Source organism: Pseudorasbora parva, chromosome 7 (genome assembly GCF_024679245.1).
Source record: "Pseudorasbora parva isolate DD20220531a chromosome 7, ASM2467924v1, whole genome shotgun sequence".
NCBI classification, from domain to species: domain Eukaryota; kingdom Metazoa; phylum Chordata; class Actinopteri; order Cypriniformes; family Gobionidae; genus Pseudorasbora; species Pseudorasbora parva.
The window spans coordinates 37209249-37234105 of record NC_090178.1 but is presented as its reverse complement, the minus strand read 5'-3'; the positions used below and the strand labels follow the sequence as shown (position 1 = coordinate 37234105).

Genomic DNA, 24857 nt, shown 5'->3' with positions numbered 1-24857 from the left:
ATGAAACAGTGTTATGTGTTTTGTGTTTTGCTCAGAAAAATGTCTCATTCTGCATCTGGGAGTTAGTTGCAGTTTAGGGGTAGTTCCACAGAAACTCAAACATAATTTGTTAGTGGGGCGAGGAGTAATGTAGATTAATTATTAAATATAACAAATTGTTTTGTGTCTGATCTGATTTTTTCCCCCTTGTTTAAACTAGAATTACGATTATCTCTTTACCCCATTTAGCCTCTGTATACATTCCCTAGTGTACATGTAAAAACCAAGACTGAACTGTATTGTAATATTGTGTGTGTGTGTGTGTGTGTGTGTAGGGCTGTCAATCGATTAAAACATTTCATCTAATTAATTACATACTCTGTGATTAATTAATCTAAATTAATCACATAAATAATTGTTGCTGTGTGTGTGTGTGTGTGTGTGTGTGTGTGTGTGTGTGTGTGTGTGTGTGTGTGTGTGTGTGTGTGTGTGTGTGTGTGTGTGTGTGTGTGTGTGTGTGCGTGCGTGCGTGCGTGCGTGCGTGTGTGTGTGTGTGTGTGTGTGTGTGTGTAGGGCTGTCAATCGATTAAAACATTTCATCTAATTAATTACATACTCTGTGATTAATTCATCTAAATTAATCACATAAATAATTGTTGCTGTGTGTGTGTGTGTGTGTGTGTGTGTGTGTGTGTGTGTGTGTGTGTGTGTGTGTGTGTGTGTGTGTGTGTGTGTGTGTGTGTGTGTGTGTGTGTGTGTGTGTGTGTGTGTGTGTGTGTGTGTGTGTGTGTGTGTGTGTGTGTGTGTGTAGGGCTGTCAATCGATTAAAACATTTCATCTAATTCATTACATACTCTGTGATTAATTCATCTAAATTAATCACATACATAATTTTTGTTGTGAAAGAATATTAAATATTTAAATTCAAATGAATCCATGAATTATTAGCATTAGTGACATTAAAGTTCAAAAACGATTTTATTATTATTTTCACTGTTCAAATATTGGCCATAACGATCAACAATATTACCTAATATGCTGAGGAAATATATTAAAAGTGCTTCAGGAAGATTTATGTATGTATGTATGTATGTAGCTAGAGTATGTATTTATGTATGTATGTTGTATGTATTTAGTTTTTTCACAATACATACATACGAGGAAACTCATCTGCAGGACATTGCAATCCATTTAGCAAGGGTCACTACACTGACCTAAAGGATTATTAGCAACACCTGTTCAATTTCTCATTAATGCAATTATCCAATCAACCAATCACATGGCAGTTGCTTCAATGCATTTAGGGGTGTGGTCCTGGTCAAGACAATCTCCTGAGCTCCAAACTGAATGTTAGAATGGGAAAGAAAGGTGATTTATGCAATTTTGAGCGTGGCATGGTTGTTGGTGCCAGGCGGGCCAGTCTGAGTATTTACCAATCTCCTCAGTTACTGGGATTTTCATGCACAACCATTTCTAGGGTAACCAAATAATGGTGTGAAAAGGGAAAAACATCCAGTATGCGGCAGTCCTGTGGGCGAAAATGCCTTGTTGATGCTAGAGGTCAGAGGAGAATGCGCCGACTGATTCAAGCTGATAGAAGAGCAACTTTGACTGAAATAACCAGTCGTTACAACCGAGGTATGCAGCAAAGCATTTGTGAAGCAACACGCACAACCTTGAGGCGGATGGGCTACAACAGCAGAAGACCCCTCCGGGTACCTCTCATCTCCACTACTAATATGAAAAAGGGGCTACAATATGCACAAGCTCACCAAAATTGGACAGTTGAAGACTGGAAAAATGTTGCCTGATCTGATGAGTCTCAATTTCTGTTGATACATTCAGATAGTAGAGTCAGAATTTGGCGTAAACAGAATGAGAGCATTGATCCATCATGTCTTGTTACCACTGTGCAGGCTGGTGGTGGTGGTGTAATGGTGTGAGGGATGTTTTCTTGGCACACTTTAGGCCCCTTAGTGCCACCTCTTTAACTTTGCGAGGACGAGGACGTGCTGAAGCTCTCTTTGCTTAAATTAGCTCAAAATTACTTTCAGATGTAAGTAATTACCTTGACCAACTATACATCATTAAAAAGATCTAAGACTGAAGTTTCAATTTGTTGCCTTGTCTACATTTACATTTATATTTAATCATTTAGCAGACGCTTTTATCCAAAGCGACTTACAAAAAAGGGGAGAGTAATAGAAGCAACGGAACAGACAAGGCCAAAAACCTGTAAGAGCTGTAAGAAATCTCAATTAATTAGCACAATACACAACAATTTTTTTTTTTTTTTTTTTTTTTTTAAAGACAGACATCTACAACAAAAACTCACGTACGCAAAGTGCCGAACACTGGATTTTGATAGCTATGATAACAACCCATTAGGACTAAGGCTGTTGCCCCAGCTGTTGTCGTTAATGGCCAGATTCAGTGGCCCAATGGGTTGGTTTTGTATTCTAGCTAAACGCGCAGCAATAGCCATCTACAACAAAAACTCACGTACGCAATATACAGAACACTGGATTCTGATAGTTATGATAACTATGTAACATACCCGCCTGAAGGCACAAATCCGGATGAGAGACGTAGATATGATCCAGGAGTGTGCGCTTTTGGTCGTTGCTGTGGTGATCAGTAAGTGCTATTCTGTGCAGGCTGGTGGTGGTGGTGTAATGGTGTGAGGGATGTGAGAAATAATGTTTAATTCTCAAAGTCTTATAGTGACCATAATGTGTTAATATGTCCCAGGAGTTATGCATATTATAATCGGCATCTGTACCTTTTGATTGAAATATGCATGTCATCTGCTACCATTCATAAAAAACTTCTCTGTGGTCGTCATGAAGACTCGTGACAAAACAGCATCCCTCAGGGCTTTTACTTCAAATGTGTGCAGATGTGGAGAAATGTTGATCGATTCTCATGTTTGAGTCAAATTTCTATACAGAGAAGTATTGTTTATTCAATCTTTCCCCAAAATCCGCGGTTGTATCATTATGAGCACTGTTTACTCTGATGTGCTGTGTTTTCAATTCATACTGGCAGCCTGAGGGTGCTGGCAAGCTGTACTAGTGCACATTCAGTCCATATATGGAACTAATGATGAAGAAGAGACAAACCATGGGACATTGAACTACTTGACATTAGGGCTGGGCGATATGACGAAATATATCGTCTGGACGATAGAAAATGTCTATCGTTTTACATAAGGCTCTATCGCTTACGCCACGATAAGGCGTTTATGGCAGAATTTTACGTCAAGATGCACCTCACGCCACGGCATGCCCATGCACGCTGCAATACATAAACACACATGGAGGAAGACGGTAGTAGACGCGGTTCAGACCAGGGTAATTCTCAGAGTAATTATGCCAGAGTGGTGGCATAAGCGCTCAAGACAAACTTCAGAAACAGACGCTGCAACGGGCTTTTACGCGTGGCACACCATAGCCATATATATTGAAATATTTTAATGGCAGGTGTAGGGATGGCGAAAACTAAACATTTTCTTGACCGACCACCGAGCCTCATTAGCTGGTTGAAACCGGTTAACCGATTAGTTTAAAATATGCTGCGCTATTTGAAATAACAGTCGTGAGCCGTGCTCCCTCTGTCTCTCTCTCACTCACACACACACACACACACACACACACGCGCGCGCACACGCACTGTCCTAACGCTGCAGCCTCCCTTCCACTTACGTCACTTTTTTAAAATCCCCCACAGCGCGAAACACGAGTCCCGCAAACGCGCCGCCGAGGAGCTTGTTTGTAATCAGAGGACAAATGGCTCCTTAGTTTCGAAATGGTTTGGGTACAAGGTGATCGCGTTGAAAATAAAGGTGTTTGTCCAGCGTTAGAAGCTCATTTGAATAATTGCCGCAGCTCATTTAAGAAACTGACAGCTCCGAAGAGACGCCGCTTTAGTTCGAGGTAACGTTAGTGCTAACAATAATAAAGAAAGACGATCAACACCTTATGTGTTACCACTGAAATGAAGATGTAATATATTTCCAAATGTAAGCCCATCTTAAGCGAAATGCACGCTTCATACGGTCGTCTGCTCCGGCTCTAACCTCGAGTGTTTACTTTTTGCAAACCTTGTGAACGCGCAAACCCAAATGCTGTAACCTTGCGCCAAATGTTTTTATTGCTTTATTAAGTACAAACAGGCGAGTTATGAAAAATTGAGTGCGAGGGATATGTTCAATCACACAAAAAGATTTTGGAATGAGACGGCCAACTGTAGTAGCGTTTAGTCCACTGTCTATAATAGCCTAATTTAGAGATCACTTTTTTATTTATTTTAACCGACAACTTTGATCGGTTAACGTTGATACGGTCAGCCATCGGTCAAACGGTCATCGGTTAACATCCCTAGGCAGGTGATAACTTTACCAACAGTCTTGCTTTAAAAAAGGTTCTAAATAAAATAAAAATGTAGTCCATACTACCTTTATTTGTTTTGTATATCATTTCAAACTGCATTTCCACATTGCAATTTTGCATAGACTATTCATAAACTGAATTAACAGAAAAATTGCTATATCGTTATGTATATCGTTATCGGGATATCAAATGAGCTATATCGGGATATGAAATTTTGGCCATATCGCCCAGCCCTACCTGACATAAACAAAGCTTCCAGAGATCACTATAACATGCAGATAGACACGTTTGAAGACAATAAACACAAAATCGCAACAATATATGGTTTGTCTGTGTTCGTTATGCCATGTTACCCGAATTCACGAGATCACTAAGGTTACGTAAAACACTCGACGTATGAAGTGATATGAAGTAAGTTTGTAATAAAACATGGTTTTAATCTTATAATTTTTGAAATGTACTACTGAAATGTTTATTGCAAGAAAGGCATTTTATTGAGTCTCAGAGAAGGTAAAGTGAGAAGTTTGATAAAAGAAATTTGAATAGAACAGTTTGAATAGAGAGTCGTTAGTAATTGCAATGCAGACAAAAGAATAATAATTAGAGCCATACCCAGGTCACAGAGGTGTGAATGTGTGCTGAGGAGACACACTGAATGGGGCAGTTTGCACCTCTAAACAATAGAGGCAATACACTGTATGAAAGCTCAGAAGACATGGCAATAAACATCAGGTAACATTTTAGAGAAATCTCAAAATAAAATCACATGACATGATCTTGTAAAACATTTCATAAAATTCAGAGTAAGACTGATCATCTTCAGATCTGAAATGTAACATGGTCAGACTTGGCTTTAGCTGTAGTGCATTTCTAGATAGCTAAAAGGCCAACTTCAATTTTATTTTCATAAAGATATTTCTTACAAATAAATTTATAATAACTTTACAAAATTTTAAAGCTTATTATAGCTATTTTTGATTATGAAAATAATTACACAGTAATTATTACAGCAAACTGCCAAGCGTCTGCTTTCAAATGAGACCATACTAATGATTTCAGTGCAAAGGATTTGTGAACTGTATCTGAGTATGCAGTTTCTTAGGATTTTTCAAAAGTGGGGCTGCAGCCTAACAGGTTAAATGCCACGGCCTACCCGAGTAGTGTTTCTGACCATGTCCATACCTTTATGACCACCATGTATCCATCCTCTGATGGCTACTTCCAGCAGGATAAAGCACCATGTCACAAAGCTTGAATTATTTCCAAATTGTTTCTTGAACATGACAATGAGTTCACTGTAATAAAAAATGGCCCCCACAGTCAGCAGATCTCAACCTAATAGAGCATCTTTGGGATGTTGTGGAAAAGGAGCTTTGTGGCTGGATGTGCATCCCACAAATCTCCATCAACTGCAAGATGCCATCCTATCAATATGGGCCAACATTTCTAAAGAATGCTTTCAGCACCTTGTTGAATCAATGCCACGTAGAATTAAAGCAGTTCTGAAGGCGAAAGGGTGTCAAACACAGTATTAGTATGGTGTTCCTAATAATCCTTTAGGTGTGTGTGTGTGTGTGTGTGTGTGTGTGTGTGTGTGTGTGTATATACTGTATATATATATATATATATATATATATATAATACAGTATATTACAATATATATATATACTTTATTAGGGTACTGTTCAACATGTACATACTAAATACTTATAGTGATTACAATAACTGTGTAATAACCGCACTACCCCTGAACCTACACTTAAACCTAACCTTATTCTTAACCTTTAACCTTAAGTTACCTTATTGCCTAGTACTTTCTTTTGTAAGAACGCTGTACACTAGCCTGGCTCCGCCCTCCTATGTACTTCTGCTCAATTTAATTTTCCTTCAGTACTACTTTTCAGACTCCTTTGGGACTGCGGTGTATTCTTAGGTAACAGTCCAATCAGCGAACAGAGGGAGTGGCTGAGAACGATGACGTTGATTTTGTGCGCTAGTTTGAGTTGTAGTTCAGTAATGGCGGCGGAGAAAGATGCAAACGAAACCATTCATTCCTTTGTGGCACCGCATATCCAGAAGTTAAAGCCCGAGCAAGAACAATCTTTGCTTAGGTTTGTTGGTGGCCATGATGTTGTGACCCTCCTAAGTCCCCGGCCGAATTACCTATAAATATTTTAAAATGCTGGCAAGTATTTACAAGAGCAATATATTTAATCACCACTCTAACAAACTAAAATAAAAAGTAAATAATAAATAATAAAATAAAATAAAATAAAAGCAAAAGCAAATAAAATAAACATTTGGATTAGGCCACTATTTACAGCAGCATTTATTCTTATCATACTAAGCATGTGACGTTTTATTTACATCATACAATCATGTTACGGATCACGTGAGCAGTGCATTCCCCATCACAAAACTCTCCTGTCCACCACGAATAACACAATCACAATCCGAATGCACGAGTTTTAGGTTTTATCCTATGGTTTTATCATTGAGGTGGCCTGCATATTTATTTTGACGGATTTGTGAGAAACGGACGAAGGGCACATGACATACGTCCCAACCAAATGTTAGGGATTGGTTACGGCAGATCCAGAGTAGCTCTGGGCAGATCCAACAGTTTTAAACTTCAACAGAGTACCCGCCTTCGTGGAAGTAAACACTTGTCAATGGCGAGTTGCCAGACTCTCTGTACAAATGAAATGTACGAGAGTCTGGTAAGACCAGGCTAGCTGTACACATGCACATACGCTAGAGTAAAATAATGTGCATCCACAATAATTATAATATTTTTTTCTCTGTATGTGATGTCTTCAAAGAGTCACGCAACTCCTTGTATCTATGGACAGCATGAGTCTATCCTTAATCATTTTCGATTTTCATGCCACTACCACACATTAGTACCAAGTGATAACCTGATCAAATCATTGTTCTGGAAATTGAAAGGTCAGTAGCAAGCAGGGTCAGAATTTAAATAGTTTGATACCCTTTAACAGCCAATCAAATCCCTTTGTTGGATTCAAACCTGCAACCTTTCAGTTACCAATCAAGATAATTAACTGCTAGGCTGCACCATAATTCTATTCATTGCATGCACTCTGTGTTGTAGTCTTGTCATTGAATGCTTGTCAAGTTCACACACTTGCCCAGCAACAGGACATCATCTGTTCACAATTGGGAATTTTGCCTGTGAGCTGAATATTATTTAATTGTCTCATTTACTCTTGGCATGGGTGTCTGAGCGATTGAACCTATCGAAATATATAGCTATTGTGAATGACTAGTGACTAGCTTAATGACTAGTTCTGGGCATCATGAATAACCTCTTGTTGTACTCAGGAGAGCAGCATGACTCTTCCCTGCATGTAGCTCCAGTATTACGTCCTTTGATGAGCTATGCAGCGATTGTATTCAAATTCAGTTGTATCATTAATAATGCATAACAGGACCACAGGGTTGATTGACAACTTGTATTTCACGCTTGGCAGACCAGTTCATTTAGGAAGCATTAGCAAAGCTTATTTTTATTTTTACTCTGTCAGAGGACAGTTAGGTGTTTTTTGGACACATCAGATACTAAGTGTCATTAAATCAGCCCGCCTGCTGAGTAATATGATGTTAATTCCATGGTCGTGTTGTTGTAGGATATTACGACAGCGGGAAACGGTTGTTTCTTTGAGCCAAACAAGCTTCACTGGATATTGTACAGCTTTTTCCCGTGGAACTAGATATTTCTTTCAGATCATGCTCTTCTAGTTTTGAACATTAGTGTCAAGTAAATATTATGATTGTGCTCTGCTTGTGGTGTCTCCTGTTACTGATCAGCACTTTTGTAAATTCCCTGTGAATAGTGTAAGTAATGAATGCTGACTCGCAAAGAGCAATAACAGCTTTTTTTATTATTATTATTATTATTATTGGGTAATTCTTCCATAGCAATGTTGGCTGAGCAGTGGAAGTTTTTGGTGCTCTACCATTTGGCTTTTTGTAAACCTAACCATCTAAAGCTGCTTTTGCACCGCAAACTGCTCTCATTGCTTAACCATTAACGTGCCGAACAGGCACAGCCGCTATGGCTATGGTTTAATTTTCCACTGTGGGGCTGATAAGATAGCTCTTTGGAATTTCACTTTGGAGAAGAAAAGAAAAAGAAAAACATATTAGGCAGCTTAAGTAATTTGACTGTCCACTGAATGCAAAAATAATGGCTACACTTTATTTTAAGGTGATGTTGATACACAATTAATACTGTGTAATATGAGTTAAAAATTTGTCAACACATTAAAGGTGCCCTAGAATGGTTTGAAACAATATGTTAAATTGTTCTCTGATATCTACATAGAGGGTATGTGGCTTATTTAAGGGGAAAAAAAATGTCCAGATCCAGTTGTACAGGTCCATTTACAACCCTATAAATTGTCCCTAGGATGTAATGCTCTGTTTTTGCCTTATTTGGAAGAGTCATGAATATTAATGTTGAGCTCTGCTCTGATTGGCTTATTTCAGCAGCTCACAGCTCACAGCAGTTCAGTGAAGCGGCTTGTGAGTCCTGACCACTCTGACAGAACAAGACCGACTAAATGACGACACTAAGCAAAACATCTCAAATGGAGATTGAAGAAATGCAGCTTACTTTCATTTGGTGTTTTCAGATCATCCGCGCGTGAGAAAGAGCTCGCGTTCGTGCTGTTGCCAGATTTCAGTAATTAAATCCCCCAAACAGAGCTTTTCTGTGAAAAGAAACCCGTATACACTCCGGTTTTTACCTAAACATTTCCAATCTGGCAAGCATATGCACGCAAGCTCTCTCTCGCAGTTCGATCTAAGGAAAGTATCTACAGTTATATTTTGTAATACAAAATAATATTACCCTTTATCATTAGACACACTATTTAGTTTGGTATGGTACTTGGTGTTTCCTATTGTTACTGTACTAGCATCTTGCGTTATCTAGACAATGCTGTCTCTCTAAGAAACTTTCAATTTAATCAGAAATTGTTTAAACAGTCAATAAGTGGATAAAATCACTACTTACTGCTTGCAGGAATATAGTTGCCACTTTCTTCAGTTTAAGACGCTGAGCGAAGCTTGCTTCAAAAGGGGCGAACAAACGAACAATCTTAAATAAAATTGTTGTGGTATCGGAAACTTGGCACTTCTCCCTACAGTGAAGCATGGTGGTGGCAGCATCATGCTGTGGGGATGGTTTTCAACGGCAGGAACTGGGAGACTAATCAGGATCGAGGGAAAGATGAATGCAGTAATGTACAGAGACATCCTTGATGTAACCTTGCTCCAGAGAGCTCTGGACCCCACTGGGGCAAAGTTTTATCTTCCAACAGGACAACGAACATAAGCACACAGCCAAGATAACAAAGAAGTGGCTAAAGGACTATGTGAATGTCATTGAGTGGCCCAACCAGAACCCAGACTTGAACCCGATTTAATATTTCTAAAGAGATCTGAAAATGGCTGTGCACCGACGCTCCCCATCTAATCTAATGGAGTTTTAGAGGTCCTGCAAAGAAGAATGGGAAAAAGTGTCCAAAAATTGGTGTGCCAAGTTTGTAGCATCACGCTTAAAAAGACTTGAGGCTGTAATTGGTGCCATAGGTGCTTCAACAAAGTATTAAGCAAAGGCTGTGGCGGCAGTGGCTCAGTGGTTCATGTAGGTTGTACAAACCAGAAGGTAGATGGTTCGATCCCTGGTTCCACTAGCCTAGAAATCTAGACGCACCCTAGCGGCAGCAAATTTAATTTGCCCGCAAGTGTGGTCTAGCAACTCTCAATTCCTATCTGAGCTGTATTCCTCAGAATCTTGACGGCCCAATCACATCGTGTAGGTAGGCTATAGAGTCGGCGGGCGGGGCCATAATGACGACGGCCGAATTGCGTTTGCGTGCTTCTAGTAACACAGTCTTCTAGTAAACACAGAAACTGGCGAACGGCGGCGGTCTTTCGAATCAGCTTTGCCCGCGCCTCCGGAAGACTTGGAGTTAAGCTTTCCTCTGAGAAAAGAACAAAGAGCGGCACTGAAGTCATTCTTAAAAAGGGAAGATGTGTTTACAGTCTACGGTTCGGAGTTTAGCCGACCGGATACGGCGAATGTTCAGTCAGCGAGGAGCGAGCTCCCCTTCACCGTCGTTGCTCCGGTTGGTGTACCGCTATCCTATCGCGTGCAGAGGGAGTTTGAAAGACAACCGTTTATCCCGCCCCTCGGACTGAGCCCTGTCTATGGTGAGTTTCCAGACCAAACATCTTGATGTGGGTCTGGCTTGTCAGGCTATGGTTCCACCTGACCAAGTGTCGAAGTGTTTATGAGCAAGACACCTAACCCCAGCTGCTCCCGACGAGCTGGATGGCGCCTTACATGGCTGACATCGCCGTCGGTGTATGAATGGGTAAATGTGAGGCAAAAATGTAAAGCGCTTTGGATTAAAGCGCTATATAAATGCAGTCCATTTACCATTTACTTATGATTTTTGTTGTTGTTGTTGTTGTTGTTTCTTCTTCATTTTAATACATTTGCAAAGATTTCAGACAATCATATTTCACATTAAATGTCATATAAATTAATATAATATATTATATGTCAATATAAATTATAAATTAACAGTAAATTCTAGCATTTTATGCATACAATTGCATAAAATAAATACCAAAAAAATGCATAAAATGGAATTTAATTTCAACATTCACTCCCAACAAAACCTGCTGCAAAATAAAATCCACCCATGTGGTTTAAATTACTTCAACAAATTTTGTAGTCCTAACACAGATTAAGTAACCTTTTACGTTTTTTTTTCTTCTTTTTTTTTTCTACACATTTTACATATCTAAGTGGACTGAACACAATGAAATATGGTTGTGATAATATTCAGCAATTGTGTTGCTTTCGCTCATTTTAATTAGGTAAATTGAACAAGCAGACATTTTTTTTTCCAAATGCATGACTATTAAGTTCAATTTTGAATGCCTTGTTTTTGTTCAGTCTACACTACAATACAGTACAAAAACAGCGTTTTGTTTCTACTTTCTACTTTTTGTTTATTTTTAATTTTTACTGGACACATATAAAAGTGGATATAGCCTAAGTGTTATGTGGGCCTAATCACAGGTCTCTGTTCAAAACATTTTAAAGTACCCAAAAAGAGACGTGTTTCCTGTTATTTGGGCCAATGGAAATTCTGCAAAAGACCCGTGTAAGCTGAATGTAGATGAGTTGCAGAAATAGAATGCATACTATATGACCTCAATGACCTCATCTCAATCCAACATAACACTGCTATATATATATATATATATATATATATATATATATATATATATATATATATATATATATATATATATATATATATATATATATATATATATATATATATATATATATATATATATATATATATATATATATATAGCAGTGTTATGTTGGATTGTGATGAGGTCATTGAAGAAGGGTGGGTGAGTGGGTGACAGACAAGCCCACACATACAAACAGTGTAAAGGTTATGCGAATATTGGATTGTGATGAGGTCATTGGTGTGGGGGGAATAAAACACATACACACACATACAACATAGCCCATGAAGTCCCCGAATACTACTACTGTACATGACCAAGCCATTATTTCTCCCTGCAGACAGCCTTAACCCTAAGCCAGGAAGCAGTGGCCAATTTAGCCCAATGACATAATGCGTTATGATGGGCAATCAAGCCTGACTTTTGCTGACTCCTTCATAAAGCTAATGAAATCAATAGCAGTGTGGAAATGTGCACTGCACCCTTATGCCTTTTATAAGCGCTAATGCAGACTAATATGTGTGTGCTGTTTATGCATTTGTCTCAATATAAACAACTAGCAATTCAAAAAAGGTAATTTAGATAACCGAACTAGGAACAGGTTTTATATTGATAACTTTCCATTTTGGGATGTGATAGTCGACTTCATAAAAATAAAGAAATATATTTACACAAACTGCATACACTTGCCCTTTAAAGTTGCATAGAAATATGTTGACCTAGATACGATGATTATATTTACCAGCCTTTAGTCTTGTTTACTTCTTTTTTGGTTCAAGAAGAGCACAATCATTATTAATGTCTTGTTAGCTGCCTATAAAATCAGCATATATATATATATATATATATATATATATATATATATATATATATATATATATATATATATATATATATATATATATATATATATATATATATATATATATATATATAGCACACACATATATATATATAGCAACTACAATAATTATTATATTTTTTTCTCTGAATGTGATGTCTTCAAAGAGACATGCAACTTCTTGTATCTATGGACAACATGAGTCTATCCTAAATCTTGTTCAAAAATAGCTATTTTTTACAGTGAATAACACCTACTTAAGTTGACGTAGCCTATTTTCAGCGGAAAGAAAAAATATGTGAACCCCTCGCAGAATCTGTGAAACTGTAAATAATTTTAACAAAATAAGACAGATGATACAAAATGCATGTTATCATTTAAGTTAAATGCAGTTATTTTGAACTTTATATTCATCAACATAAAAAAAAGGGAATATAGGAAAATAGGAAATGTTTAATTTTTAGAATGATTTCTGAATGATCATGTGACATTAAAGACTAATTTCTTGATTTTTTTCCAGGTGACTTTTGTATGCCCCAGTCATTCTTTAGACAAATATGTTTTTTAATGAAGATTTTGACACTATTAGTATTGAGGGAGATTGGTGTCGATGAGTGCACATTAGCATGTTAAATTTTCACATGCCTTGGCAAAGCTGTTGATGAATTAAGATCTTGCCATCTGGTGAGTAGGCGGGGGAGAGAGAGAATGAAGATCAGTTTTGGGGAGGAGCGGGTGGAGCGGGCATATATCTCTGACTGGGGAGGCCATGACATAGAACACTAAATATGTTATTGACTGCAGGCTATATAATTAAAGACATTTAAACATATTGAAGTAAATTAAATTCTGAATGGAATAATATTGGGCATGTTTCAACTTTTATAATTGTAGATAGCTGATTCATAAAGATAGACTCATCAAACTATGATTAAATAAAATCATGTGCTGCTTTTCCTGTTCACAAGTTGTGTGAATGAAAGTGTCATCGTGTTCAGCTTTGGAGACTGACCAGCTTTTGATTCCTTCCAGGGTTCCACAGAAATGAAGACATGAAGGCCATTGAAGTTCTTCCCATCCTTAAAGAAAAGGTGGCATTCTTATCAGGTGAGCCAGTTGAAAATTTAGAGGAAAAAAGTTTTATTCATCGAGCGTCCAGTATACTGTAAAATATTTATACAGAGTTCTGTCATGAAACTCTAGATGTCGCAGGCTTCTTAGATCCTCTGCTTGCAATCACATCATTCTCTATAGGATAGAGTTGATTGGTTTCCACTGTATCATTAGCCAATGAGCTTGCGTCTAAACAATCAAATTCATGCCTATCATTTGCTTTAGTAATTTGCAGTGCAAAAGTCCTTCATCTTCCCTAGCTCCACCCGCATAGATCTGCAAAAATCTATGATTCATGTCGTCACCTTCATTTATATAGCACTTTTTAAAATATAGATTGTTTCAAAACAGCTTTACAGTGATAATAGAAAATTAATGGAAGAGAGATTGTTTTGGCTATTTATTAGCTCTAGAAAAAAGTTATTGTCCAACTAAAGTAAGTTTTTGATTGATTCGTTTCTTCTGTAAAAAAAAAAGTTAAAAAAATAATAATAATATATATATATATATATATATATATATATATATATATATATATATATATATATATATATGTATATATATATATATATATACATATTTACTTTGAGGTGACACCACATTTTTTAAAATAGAAAACTCTAATGCAGTAGTCTTGAAACAAAACCGTTATTATCTTCGTCTTCATTAGCGAGTGCTGATTAGATGCCGTTCCCACGGATCTCGACGCCACCCAGCTTGCCCCAATCCCCATTGCCAGTTATGGGAGCACCTGGTGTTGAAAGAGAGACGAGGTGAGAGAAAAGGAGACGGAAGTATGAGAGGAGACAAAAAAAAATCTTGGTCCGGTTCCTGAACACACTGCTACTCGGTCCTCAAACAGCCAAGAAGTCCTCACTTGTGGTGTCATGCGATGGTACTGGATGCCAGCAGCCAGCGAGCTCTCTGTCCCATCCCCCACACCACCCGTTGCTCAATCACTCCAATGTCACCGCCTCTGACGCCACTGGGGTCACCGCTCCCTCATGGGTACTACCTGACCTCCTCAGGGCCATAATCCCCCTCAGCAGCCAGCACTCTCTGACAGCGTATCCATCCTTCCAGGTTTTCGGCACCAATGTAGCAAAGTTAAAGGCTCAGGGAAGAAGGAGGCGGGAAACAGTGAACGTTTAACATATCTTTAATCATAAAATAATCAAACAACAAAACGAAAGTAAAGTGGCAGCCCCTAATGTACGACTGCAGCACAAACATAACACCAGGCCCAGTTCTCTCTCATATCGCACTGTCATTACTCCTCCTTTTATCCTCCTGGAGCTCCTCAGTGGGACTCGAGACCAGTGATGCATAGAGGTGACCCTTGTTAGCAATTGAGCCACCGACCGTGCTCCGTTCCCACAGCTCTCGGCCCCACTCTGCTTACCACACTGTTTCCCACTAATGTCACGTATGAGTGGTTGAAATGATGTGCACGACGAAGGATATAATCAAACCAACACAATCTTTGTAACACTCCTCAGGAAGAGGATGTATATCAAACAACAGAACAAAAGAGTACAAGGCTGTTACAATTACATTCTAAGACATTTAGAAGAGTTAGTGTCTTATCCAAAGGGCCATATTCCTATGAATATTAACAAGAAGAAACTTATTTGCAGTGACAGTCATTAACACTTTCAGATATCTGAGCTCAAAGGCAGAGCAGCATCACTGGGGAAATGCAGTGAATGTTTTGCTGGCTGCTGACCCAGATAGCTTACGAACATCTTAATCTTTGGCATGCCAACTCTCTTATCGTCAGCTCAGCTTGCCTAAGTAGAGATAAAACTCATTTCCAATTTTGCCCTTCTTCCACCTCTGCACTTCAAAGAGAGTTTAATGGAAGTTGGTATGCAATAACGATATGAAGCAATGATATTACTCTAGCAATGAAATGAGGCATCATATTCTGTATTAGACAAAAACTGGAGCTACTCAAACAGTTTTACTCGTAAATTTCTTGACGTGGTCAACTATCTCGATGTGGAAAAGTCGGCCATGGTGTTCCAAAGCATCACTATATACAGTAGATGTGCTAGTTGGACTTAGTTTTGTTTCTTGAGCTTCTTGAGTTGACCGATGTTGTTGTACCAGTTGACCAAATGCTTTGTTTATCTGACCTGCAGGTGGAAGAGATCGTCGTGGAGGGCCAGTCCTTACATTTCCAGCCAGGAGTAACCATGACAGAATACGACAGGAAGACCTTAGACGACTTATTGCATACCTCGCAGGCATCCCCAGGTACTTCTTGTGTCTGTGCATCTTTGTGTCAGTGTGACCATTATTATGCAACACAATTCATCAGTCATAATAGATCATGTGCAGCCAGTCAAAACGTTGAGGGATTGATTCCAAGGCAGAACAGGCATGGGAGTCAAGCAACAGCTGAAATTGTAACCTTTCAATTAAGTCACCATTGTGTTTACCTTAAGGCTGGTCCAGCTATCAGATTTTCAAAATGTGAGAGACCACAAGCATGACATTTTTTTTTTAAAGTCATAGATTTAACAGTTCTGTCTCAATAGTGTTTAGAGTGCAGCGATGTGACCAAGACAAGCAGATTCCATTCACAAACAGTGTAATGAGTACAGAGCAGAGCGTTCTTGTGAGCAAATTGATATCACACTTTACACACCTCACACCCTTGATGGTGTGACCTCACAATCTGATGAAATAATCTGTAGAACCATCAGGATAATACAGACTTAACCTAGGATTATTGGAAGGGGAGAATTGGGCCCAAAATCTACCGATCATCTTGTAGTGTGTGGGTACTTTATCAGCTCAAGAAAAGATTATTTGATATGTTTATTGGCTGGTACATTTATAATTACATTTATAATTTAATAAAGCTGTAGTCACATTTCCTAGCCTGACGTCGTCATACTCAGTCTGAAACTGCTCCAGTGGGCTGGAATTATGGGGCGTGTTTCAACTGAACCAGGAAAGACCTCAATTGGATAGACCTACAAACAATCAGAGCAACGGAGCTACATAACATTAGTTGTCAAATGTCAACTGCACTGTGTTGCCAAGTCTGCAGTTTTCCTGCAGGTCGAAGCGACCTCAATTATGTGATATATAGACCCTGGAATGCAAATCTTAGCAGGCAACCTTGCCAAAATAACACACATTCCTTGGCAACCCTTTCTGCACGCACGCTGGAATAAGTAACGTTAGGGAAAAAAAGTTGAGTGTAAATGATCTTTGCCGGTGTTGTAAAAAAAGAATTTAAGGATACACAGAGTACTTACCAACTCGATCAACATTTCTGAGAGAAATAGTGTAGGTGAATGCATAGATGAACAAGTTCTCCACTTAGAACATATTCAACCCAAACGCCTTTGATGACGTTACTGTTTATCATCTGTCCATCATCGTCTAAAGCCCGTCCTGACAATTTTATTGGTCCGAACTGTTTTTGTTCGGGCATAATTTCTCAATTATATGGATCAAGTCCAGACCAAACTGCCTGATCTCAAATGTTTTGGGCGGGGCTTATTTCGGCTGGCATCCAGGCTACACATTTCCCATTGCTAGGCGCAGTTTCAGAAGCAAAATCCAGTCATTTCAACAGGAATCCACACAATCAGGATCGGGAATCCCCGATTGGGAACCCCCCAAGTTTGTGGTCTGTTTAATACTTTCATTCATAAAGGATGCTGTATATTGACAAAACTGTAAAAAAAAAAAACTGTATGCTATTGTTTTGAACTTTATATTATCAAATAATCTAGAAAATCACCATTATCACCAATGCAACAGGTTTAGTTGGTCGTGCAAATTCACTGCGTTGACAGACCTGTTTAAAAGTGACTTGTGCATGAGTGCTGCTCTACACTACTCTGCTCTTGTCTTTTTGTTAGGAAGTTGTGCTCACTGGGGTGTTTGGATGATTGCTAGATAGTTGCTAGTGTGATCTAGGTGGTTGCTAAGGCTTTGCTAGGTTTCTGCTAGAGATGTCTAAGCAGTTGTGATGGCATTGCTAGACATTTGCTATAGGGTATGTTAGGGTTGCTAAAGCGTTTCTTTGTTGTTGCTAAGATGTTCGTGTGGTTGATGTCGTTTTACTTAGGGGTGTATTTAGGTGGTGTAATTACTCTGTGATTGCTATGATGTTGCTAGGCAGCTGTTAGGGTGTTCTAAGTGGATGCTATGACATTGATGTGTTCTGAGTGGTGTTGCTTGGGGGTTTTAGAGGGTTGTTAAAGTAAGTGCCCACTAGGGTGTTTGGCTGGTTTCTAATGTGTTTGCCATTGATAAGGCATGCTATAGGTGTCTAGAGTGGTCTGAGCAGTAGTGATGGCGTTGCTAGCCTTTTCTGTAAGATGTTTGTTTTAGAGGGTTGCTAAAGCATTTCTTGGTTGTTGCCAGAGTGTCCTGTACAATTGCTAAGGTGTTGCTAGGTGGCTGCTAGGGTGTTTTGAGTGGCAGTTATTGCATCAATGTGTTCTAAGTGGTGTTGCTAGGTGTTTGCTTAGGAGTTCTATGTGTTACTAGGGCATTTGCTGGTTGGTTTGGTTTGCTGTGCAGATGCTAAGTGGTTGCCAGGTTATTATTTGGGGTTGCTAGGATTTTGCTATGTGGCTGCTAGAATGTTCTGAGTTGCTGCTTGGGCATTGATGTGTTCTTAGTGGTGTTGCTGCAAGGGTGTCTCAGAGGATTGCAAGAGCGTTGCTAAGAGGTTACTAGGATTGTTGCTAGGCAGTTGCTATAGTGTTTTAGAGGGTTGGTAAAGCGTCTCTTGGTGGTTGCTAGAGTTTTCTCTGTAGGGTGATTGATAATGAAATGAAAACTCTGCTCAGAGAAGCAAATTCAATTACTGACCAAAAGTTTTAATTTAATTTATTTTTATATCTATATTCATATACAAGCCATGTCTGTTGCAAGGAGATGGCTAAGCTTTTAACACATTTTTTGGCAACCACCCAGAATGCCTTGCAGGTTTATTTAAACTGCTGTGATTAGGTAAATATGACCTGCATTTTCTTCAGATATTCAAGTCTAGTTAATGCATTCTTTGTCAAATCCTGATTTTGTGTTTAATTTTTGGTTTTGAAGCTTTCTGTACTCTGGTCTGTTTAGACATCACATGGCCAATTTGTCTTTTGCCTGCTGTGTCCTTCTGTAGTTAGCATTGATTTGACTCAGTGAAACTCAACCAGCTCCACGTGAATCTCTGCTTTCAGCCATGAGGGTTCCAGCTCTGCACTGTTCAAAACTTTATGTAGGTTATCATCTGCCTCAGGGTTCTCCCAAACTTTTCTTCAGTTCAGTTGTCATAATCCTTCTGTTTGAGCCACTCTGAATAATATACAAATTAAACACTCTCAATGGCTGTAAACACATTCTCCACGTTTTTGTCACAGTATGTGACAATTTGAAAAATAAATATCAAACTTCCAAGGGCATATCATTAAGTTATGAATGCTATAGGAACATGTCCCTTTACCAATATCCAGTGATACTGAATTGTCCCTAGCAATAATTTTGACTGTTTTTATGTCCCCACCAATTTCAAAATAAAACCTATGCCATTGCTTACTTCTGCCAATTTGCTTGGAAGTGCAGATTTTTAGTATTATGTTGGAGACCCAGATGTGGCCCCTGGTTAGGAAAACAAGCCCTTTAGTGAGGGAGTGTATAGACGCTTACGGTTGTTGGTTTTGGTGTCTGGTGTGTATCAGATAGCCAGGGGTGTAGATATGTTGTTTGGCCTGAAACTGCAGATTTTAGGCCGCACTGGTTGTCCTCCATCCTTCTTCCATTTCTTTTCTACTTTTATTTCTTCACTAATAAAGATATTCTCTCTTCCTCACTCTTTTATACTCATTCTTTCTTAAGGGACTTGATACAAATTAATCTCAATGCCATCAAAACCACACTAATAATGATAACTTGTCGATCAGGGGTGCATTTCATGTACAATGATCTAACTCACTGCTTAGCTACCATTGCATCGTTGAAAAAATCAACTAGCTATTCACGACTGTTTCTCGAAACCGTATTGTTGCAAATCTATTGTTCAACAGCGTTGGTTAATGATGTCACACAGGTGGTGGAATAATAACTGGTTTTAATTAATTATTTTGAGATCGAATTCATGCTTGATTTTTTGCTATAAATTATGTTCATGGCACCTGAGGACTAATTCTTATTTTTCTCAGTTATTTTGCTTTATTTCCAGATTCAATCATAGGCTCGTTCTTACGTACTAGAGCACTTTCGCACATGCGCACTCTTCAAAAAGGTGCTTTAAATCTCTTGACAATCTAAAAGACATGAATTGCATTTGTATGTATTTGAAATAAAATATATAGATTGTACTTAATGTCAGGTTGCTTATTTTGATAAGATAAGGATTTATTTAGTCCACATTGCCATGCAAACAAGAAACTCCGCTTCTAACCACAGGTTGAGATCTGTTATTCCAATCACACAAGTTTACGATGCTGTTTGCTAATGTTCGTTGGAACTATGGTTTCGGAAAACACAGACTGGTTGAACTATGCTGATAACAACGGAATTTGCGCCCATAGTTGGCTAACAAGGCTTTTGGGAAATGTACCCCAGTTAGTGAGATTAAACCCAAAATGTGTGTAATGTCCTACAATGGATGTCTATAGTGTAAGGCATTCCTCAGTAAAAATGTCTAACCATACACTGTTTTCAATGTAAACCCACAAGACTTGCATTTTATGTTGATATAGATTAGGTTAATAAAATCACTTTTGTTCAATTTTTTAGCTGATAAATGTGGTCATTTTTATATGATACATGCAATAATATCAGACAGAGACTGTTTAAAAGTGCCCTAGAATGATTTGAAACAATATGTTAAATTGTTCTCTAATATCTAAATAGAGGGTATGTGGCTTATTTAAGGTCAAAATTTGTCCAGACACAGTTGTACAGGTCCATTTACAACCCTAGAAATTGTCCCTAGGATGTAATGTTCTGTTTTTGCCTTTGGAAGAGTCATGAATATTAATGTTGAGCTCTGCTCTGATTGGCTGTTTCACTGCACTGCTGCTCAATGACAGCTAACAAATCTATACCATCTGACATGGCAATGATTTTACAATGATAGCTTCTCAACTTTGAATCACGAACTGGGTAGTGTGTAAATATGTTGTTTGTCAATTTATTTAGCCAAACAAAGTAATGTAGAAGCCACTCAAAATAGTCAGTGTCATGTTTACTACTCATCTGCTGCAAAATAATCATACTTCAGTTCTCAAAAATGTATATTTATTTAACAATTTGACTAGAAGCCTTGTCAAATGACTATCGTTTCAGGTGGAGAAGGTGACGTTAGCTACAAGAATCGAGTAATCGATCTGTAAGCAACTAAATAGTAGTAGTAAACGTAGTTAGCTTCTGAGTTATGTTTTAATGATAAAGTATAGGCTAATTTAGATTTCAATCCGTCAAAAGGGATCGACTTACGTATCTACTGTCGTATTTTATGACAAACTGTTATGTGAGCTACTTGGAGTTTCCAATACCAGCATCTTGCGTTAGATCTAGACAACACAGGGGATATTATCGTAATGTTATCTTACTAAGAAACTTTCAATTTAATCCGAAATGGGTTCGACAGTCAATAAGTGGATAAAATCACTACTTACTGCTTGCAGGAATACGGTTGAAATCGGCCCTTTCTTCAATATCAGACGCTGAGCGAATCCTGCTATATTGCCCCAGGTTAGAAAAACTCTCCGTGGTGAAATGGGCCGAGCAAACAAACAACTTGAATTAAATTGTTGCGGTAGCCAATTGTAAATAAACATCAACCATGACTGTTGACATTTTTCATCTGTGGGAAAGCTATGAAAAGTCCTGCCAGGAACATGACATCTGTGATGATCTGCCGTTTTGGCTATCGTCGCGTGACGCTTGTTAATTTGCTGAACTCCCGACAGCTGCATATTGCGCAGTTCTGCATGAAAATGAATATGTATGCCCCTGACATGCAAATGTTGGGGGCGCACATGTTAAAGGGATCCCATGGTGTTGAGACTTGTATGGCTTAATATAACATAAATTATGTCTCTTACTGAATTATGTGGTAGAAAACCCATGAAAGATCTACGTTATTTAAAAAATCGATTTTATATTTGGACCATGGGCGGCGCCATTTTGTTTGCCTTCTAGGTTGATGACGTAGAGTGGTTGAACTCCTCAATCAGCTGGCGTTACCCGTTGCTATTTTTACCACAACGCAACTCGAAAATTGTTTCAGAGTTAAACAAAACAAATGAATTGCTTTGTAATTGTACTTAAAACACACTCAAACACACATGTGCACACAAACTCACCTACACAAGTCACAAACAGATCGGCGGGCGCGCACACACACACACCTGACTGCTCTGTCTCAATCGCATGCATCATCACCAAAACATCCTGCCTCTCTTCCTCACGTTACTTTATCCCATCGTCCTACCTAGATATTTCCCTCTGCTGGTCACATTAGGCATTATAGTTAATCTACTATCAACAGTCTATCTAGGGAACAGGATGTGTTGAACAGGATCAACACAGGGAATAGATTGAGGGGTATGTATGCGCGCGCAGTGCGTGCGTGTGTGTGTGTGTTCGCGCCGATCTGTTGGGTGTGTGTGTGTGTGTGTGTGTGTGTGTGTGTGTGTGTGTGTGTGTGTGTGTGTGTGTGTGTGTGTGTGTGTGTGTGTGTGTGTGTGTGTGTGTGTGTGTGTGTTCGCGCCGATCTGTTGGGGTGTGTGTGAGTCTGTGTGAGAGAGAGAGTTGTGTGCACATGTATGTTTGAGTTCGTGAAGTCGGACAGCTGTTTGTAAATCGGCTTTACTCGTTATCGCGCGGTGGAACGTGAGACTGAATGACTGCACTCGAACATGTCCACTATGGTGTCGGACAACACTACAAATGTCCGTCCCTTCAAATAATGCCCTATTTAAGGGTATAGGGTCGATTTCAGATTCAGCCCCTGTCGTGGAGACTGAGCAGCCCAACATCTCGATTGAGACAGAGCCTGTCGTGTGCGCGCCCGCCGATCTGTTTGTGACTTGTGTAGGTGAGTTTGTGTGCACATGTATGTTTGAGTGTGTTTTAAGTATAATTACAAAGGAATTCATTGGTTTTGTTTAACTCTGAAACAATTTTCGAGTTGCGTTGTGGTAAAAATAGCTACGGGTAATGCCAGCTGATTGAGGAGTTCAACCACTCTACGTCATCAACCTAGAACGCAAACAAAATGGCGCCGCCCATGGTCCAAATATAAAATCGATTTTTAAAATAACGCAGATCTTTCATGGGTTTTCTACTACATAATTCAGTAAGAGACATCATTTATGTTATATTAAGCCATACAAGTCTCAACACCAGGGGATCCCTTTAAGGATCTCGACGATTGCGTCACAGTTGCCGTTATGTTGAAAATAGCCTGTTTTTCCGTGGTGATTTTGACAAACAAGATTTACATATAAAGGAGGAGGCAATGATGTTTGAGACTTACTGTATGTGATGTCCAAGTAATGAACTCTTGTTATTTAACTATGGCAAGGTTAATTCAATTTTTTCATTCTAGGGCACCTTTAAATAGAGAAATGCATCATTGGAAATCACATCGATAATAACACATAACATTTTAAAGAAAAGTAATACTGCCGTTTAGGGGTGGGCGATATACCGGGAGACATGATTAAAAGCTAGAAATTTGTCAACCAGTAGAGATTTTAACTATCATCTCCATCGCAGTTCAATTCATTTGATGTTGCCGTGCGGTCACAAAAGCTTCTCGTTTTAATTTGTTTTTAAGCACTGTGGTTTAGAAATAGGTGATTTTAAACAGTTGAAGCACAATTCACAGTGAAAGGGAACTAATTTCATCTTATACACACACTCAGAGAGAATGTTTTTCAGCACTGCCTGAGAGACGAACAACATGAAGCTTTGCTCATAGAGCATTTGAGAACTGAACAGAGTGCTTTTTGCCACCTAAATGGGCTTGAACGGTTAATTACGTACCTATGTCTTAAAGGGTTAATTCAGCGATTAAGCATATGGCTCTGTATCAGTAGAAACCCTGGAGTATATTCAAATGATTGAGCTCATAAGCTCATGACGTTAAATGTAATCTGACTCCTGCAGTTAGTGCTGCTGTGACACTCGCGGTGACTCGATCATTGTATTGAATAGACACGTTCAGTATTTAATTGTAGTGTCTGTTCTCTAACTCAGTCACAGTAATCCAGTAGCAGTGGCTTTGGGAATGGCCTCACAGGGCAGTGAAGCATTCTGGGAGTTGTAGTCTTTCATCCCCATGAGACAAAAATACATTTTCTGTCTTTTCTCAGTCTAGAAGGCACCAAATTCATAAATAATTTCACATTTCTACTACATTAATGACCCAGTTTAAATACAGATTCATCATTCCAGTCCTTGAGAAATTGAGAAAGAACATCAATTTTCAAGCTTTTTTTAAACATTTGGCATCTTTATACCTTTTATGTAGTATTTCTAGTGCTTGAAGTTTTTCAGGTCTATTTCATTTGTCTTTGTTCTATTATAGTTTGTTTGCTTTGCTCTTTCTTTATCACTGTTTTTTTTGTCTTCAGTAAGCTTGCTTGAGATTTTTTTATGCTAGTATTAGTATTTTAAATGATATTAAAAATGGTGATTTTTATTTTATTTATGTATTTAAAGCAAAAATAACTATTGTGATATATGTCGTTATCATGAATTAAAATTATTCATATCATGATATAAGATTTTGGTCATAATGCCTACCCCTATCGCCACTAAAATTATGATTTAAAGAACATTACCTCAATTAAAATAAACAAAAATTCATTAGATCTTAAAATTACAGGCATGTTTTTGTGTGTGTGTGTGTGTGTGTGTGTGTGTGTGTGTGTGTGTGTGTGTGTGTGTGTGTGTGTGTGTGTGTGTGAGCCTGTTTATGTGGTTTATGAGGACACAAATTTGTATAACTACATGGGTATTACACTGGTATTACACTATAAATGTGGTTTATGAGGACATATCAAATGTCCTCATAATTCAAATGGCCTTAAAAACATGTTTTTTTTTTTGAGAAAGTAAAAATGCTGAATGTTTCCTGTGATGGGTAGGTTTAGGGGCAGGGGCAGTGTAAGGGGATAGAAAATACGGTTTGTACGGTATAAAAACCATTACGCCTATGGAGAGTCCCTGTAAACCAGATAGAC

At 38.5% G+C, this 24857-nt stretch overlaps 1 protein-coding gene across 4 annotated transcripts in view; it reads left to right on the top strand.

Annotated features, from left to right (window-relative positions):
- The window catches only part of triob (trio Rho guanine nucleotide exchange factor b), a 209461-nt gene that overhangs the window by 55690 nt on the left and 128914 nt on the right, over window positions 1-24857 (top strand). For all 4 annotated transcript variants that reach the window (XM_067449222.1, XM_067449218.1, XM_067449219.1 and 1 more), the window contains 2 exons: window positions 13549-13623; window positions 15774-15888. In XM_067449222.1, coding sequence (XP_067305323.1) covers window positions 13549-13623; window positions 15774-15888 — 190 coding nt within the window. The remainder of the gene's footprint in view (window positions 1-13548; window positions 13624-15773; window positions 15889-24857) is intronic.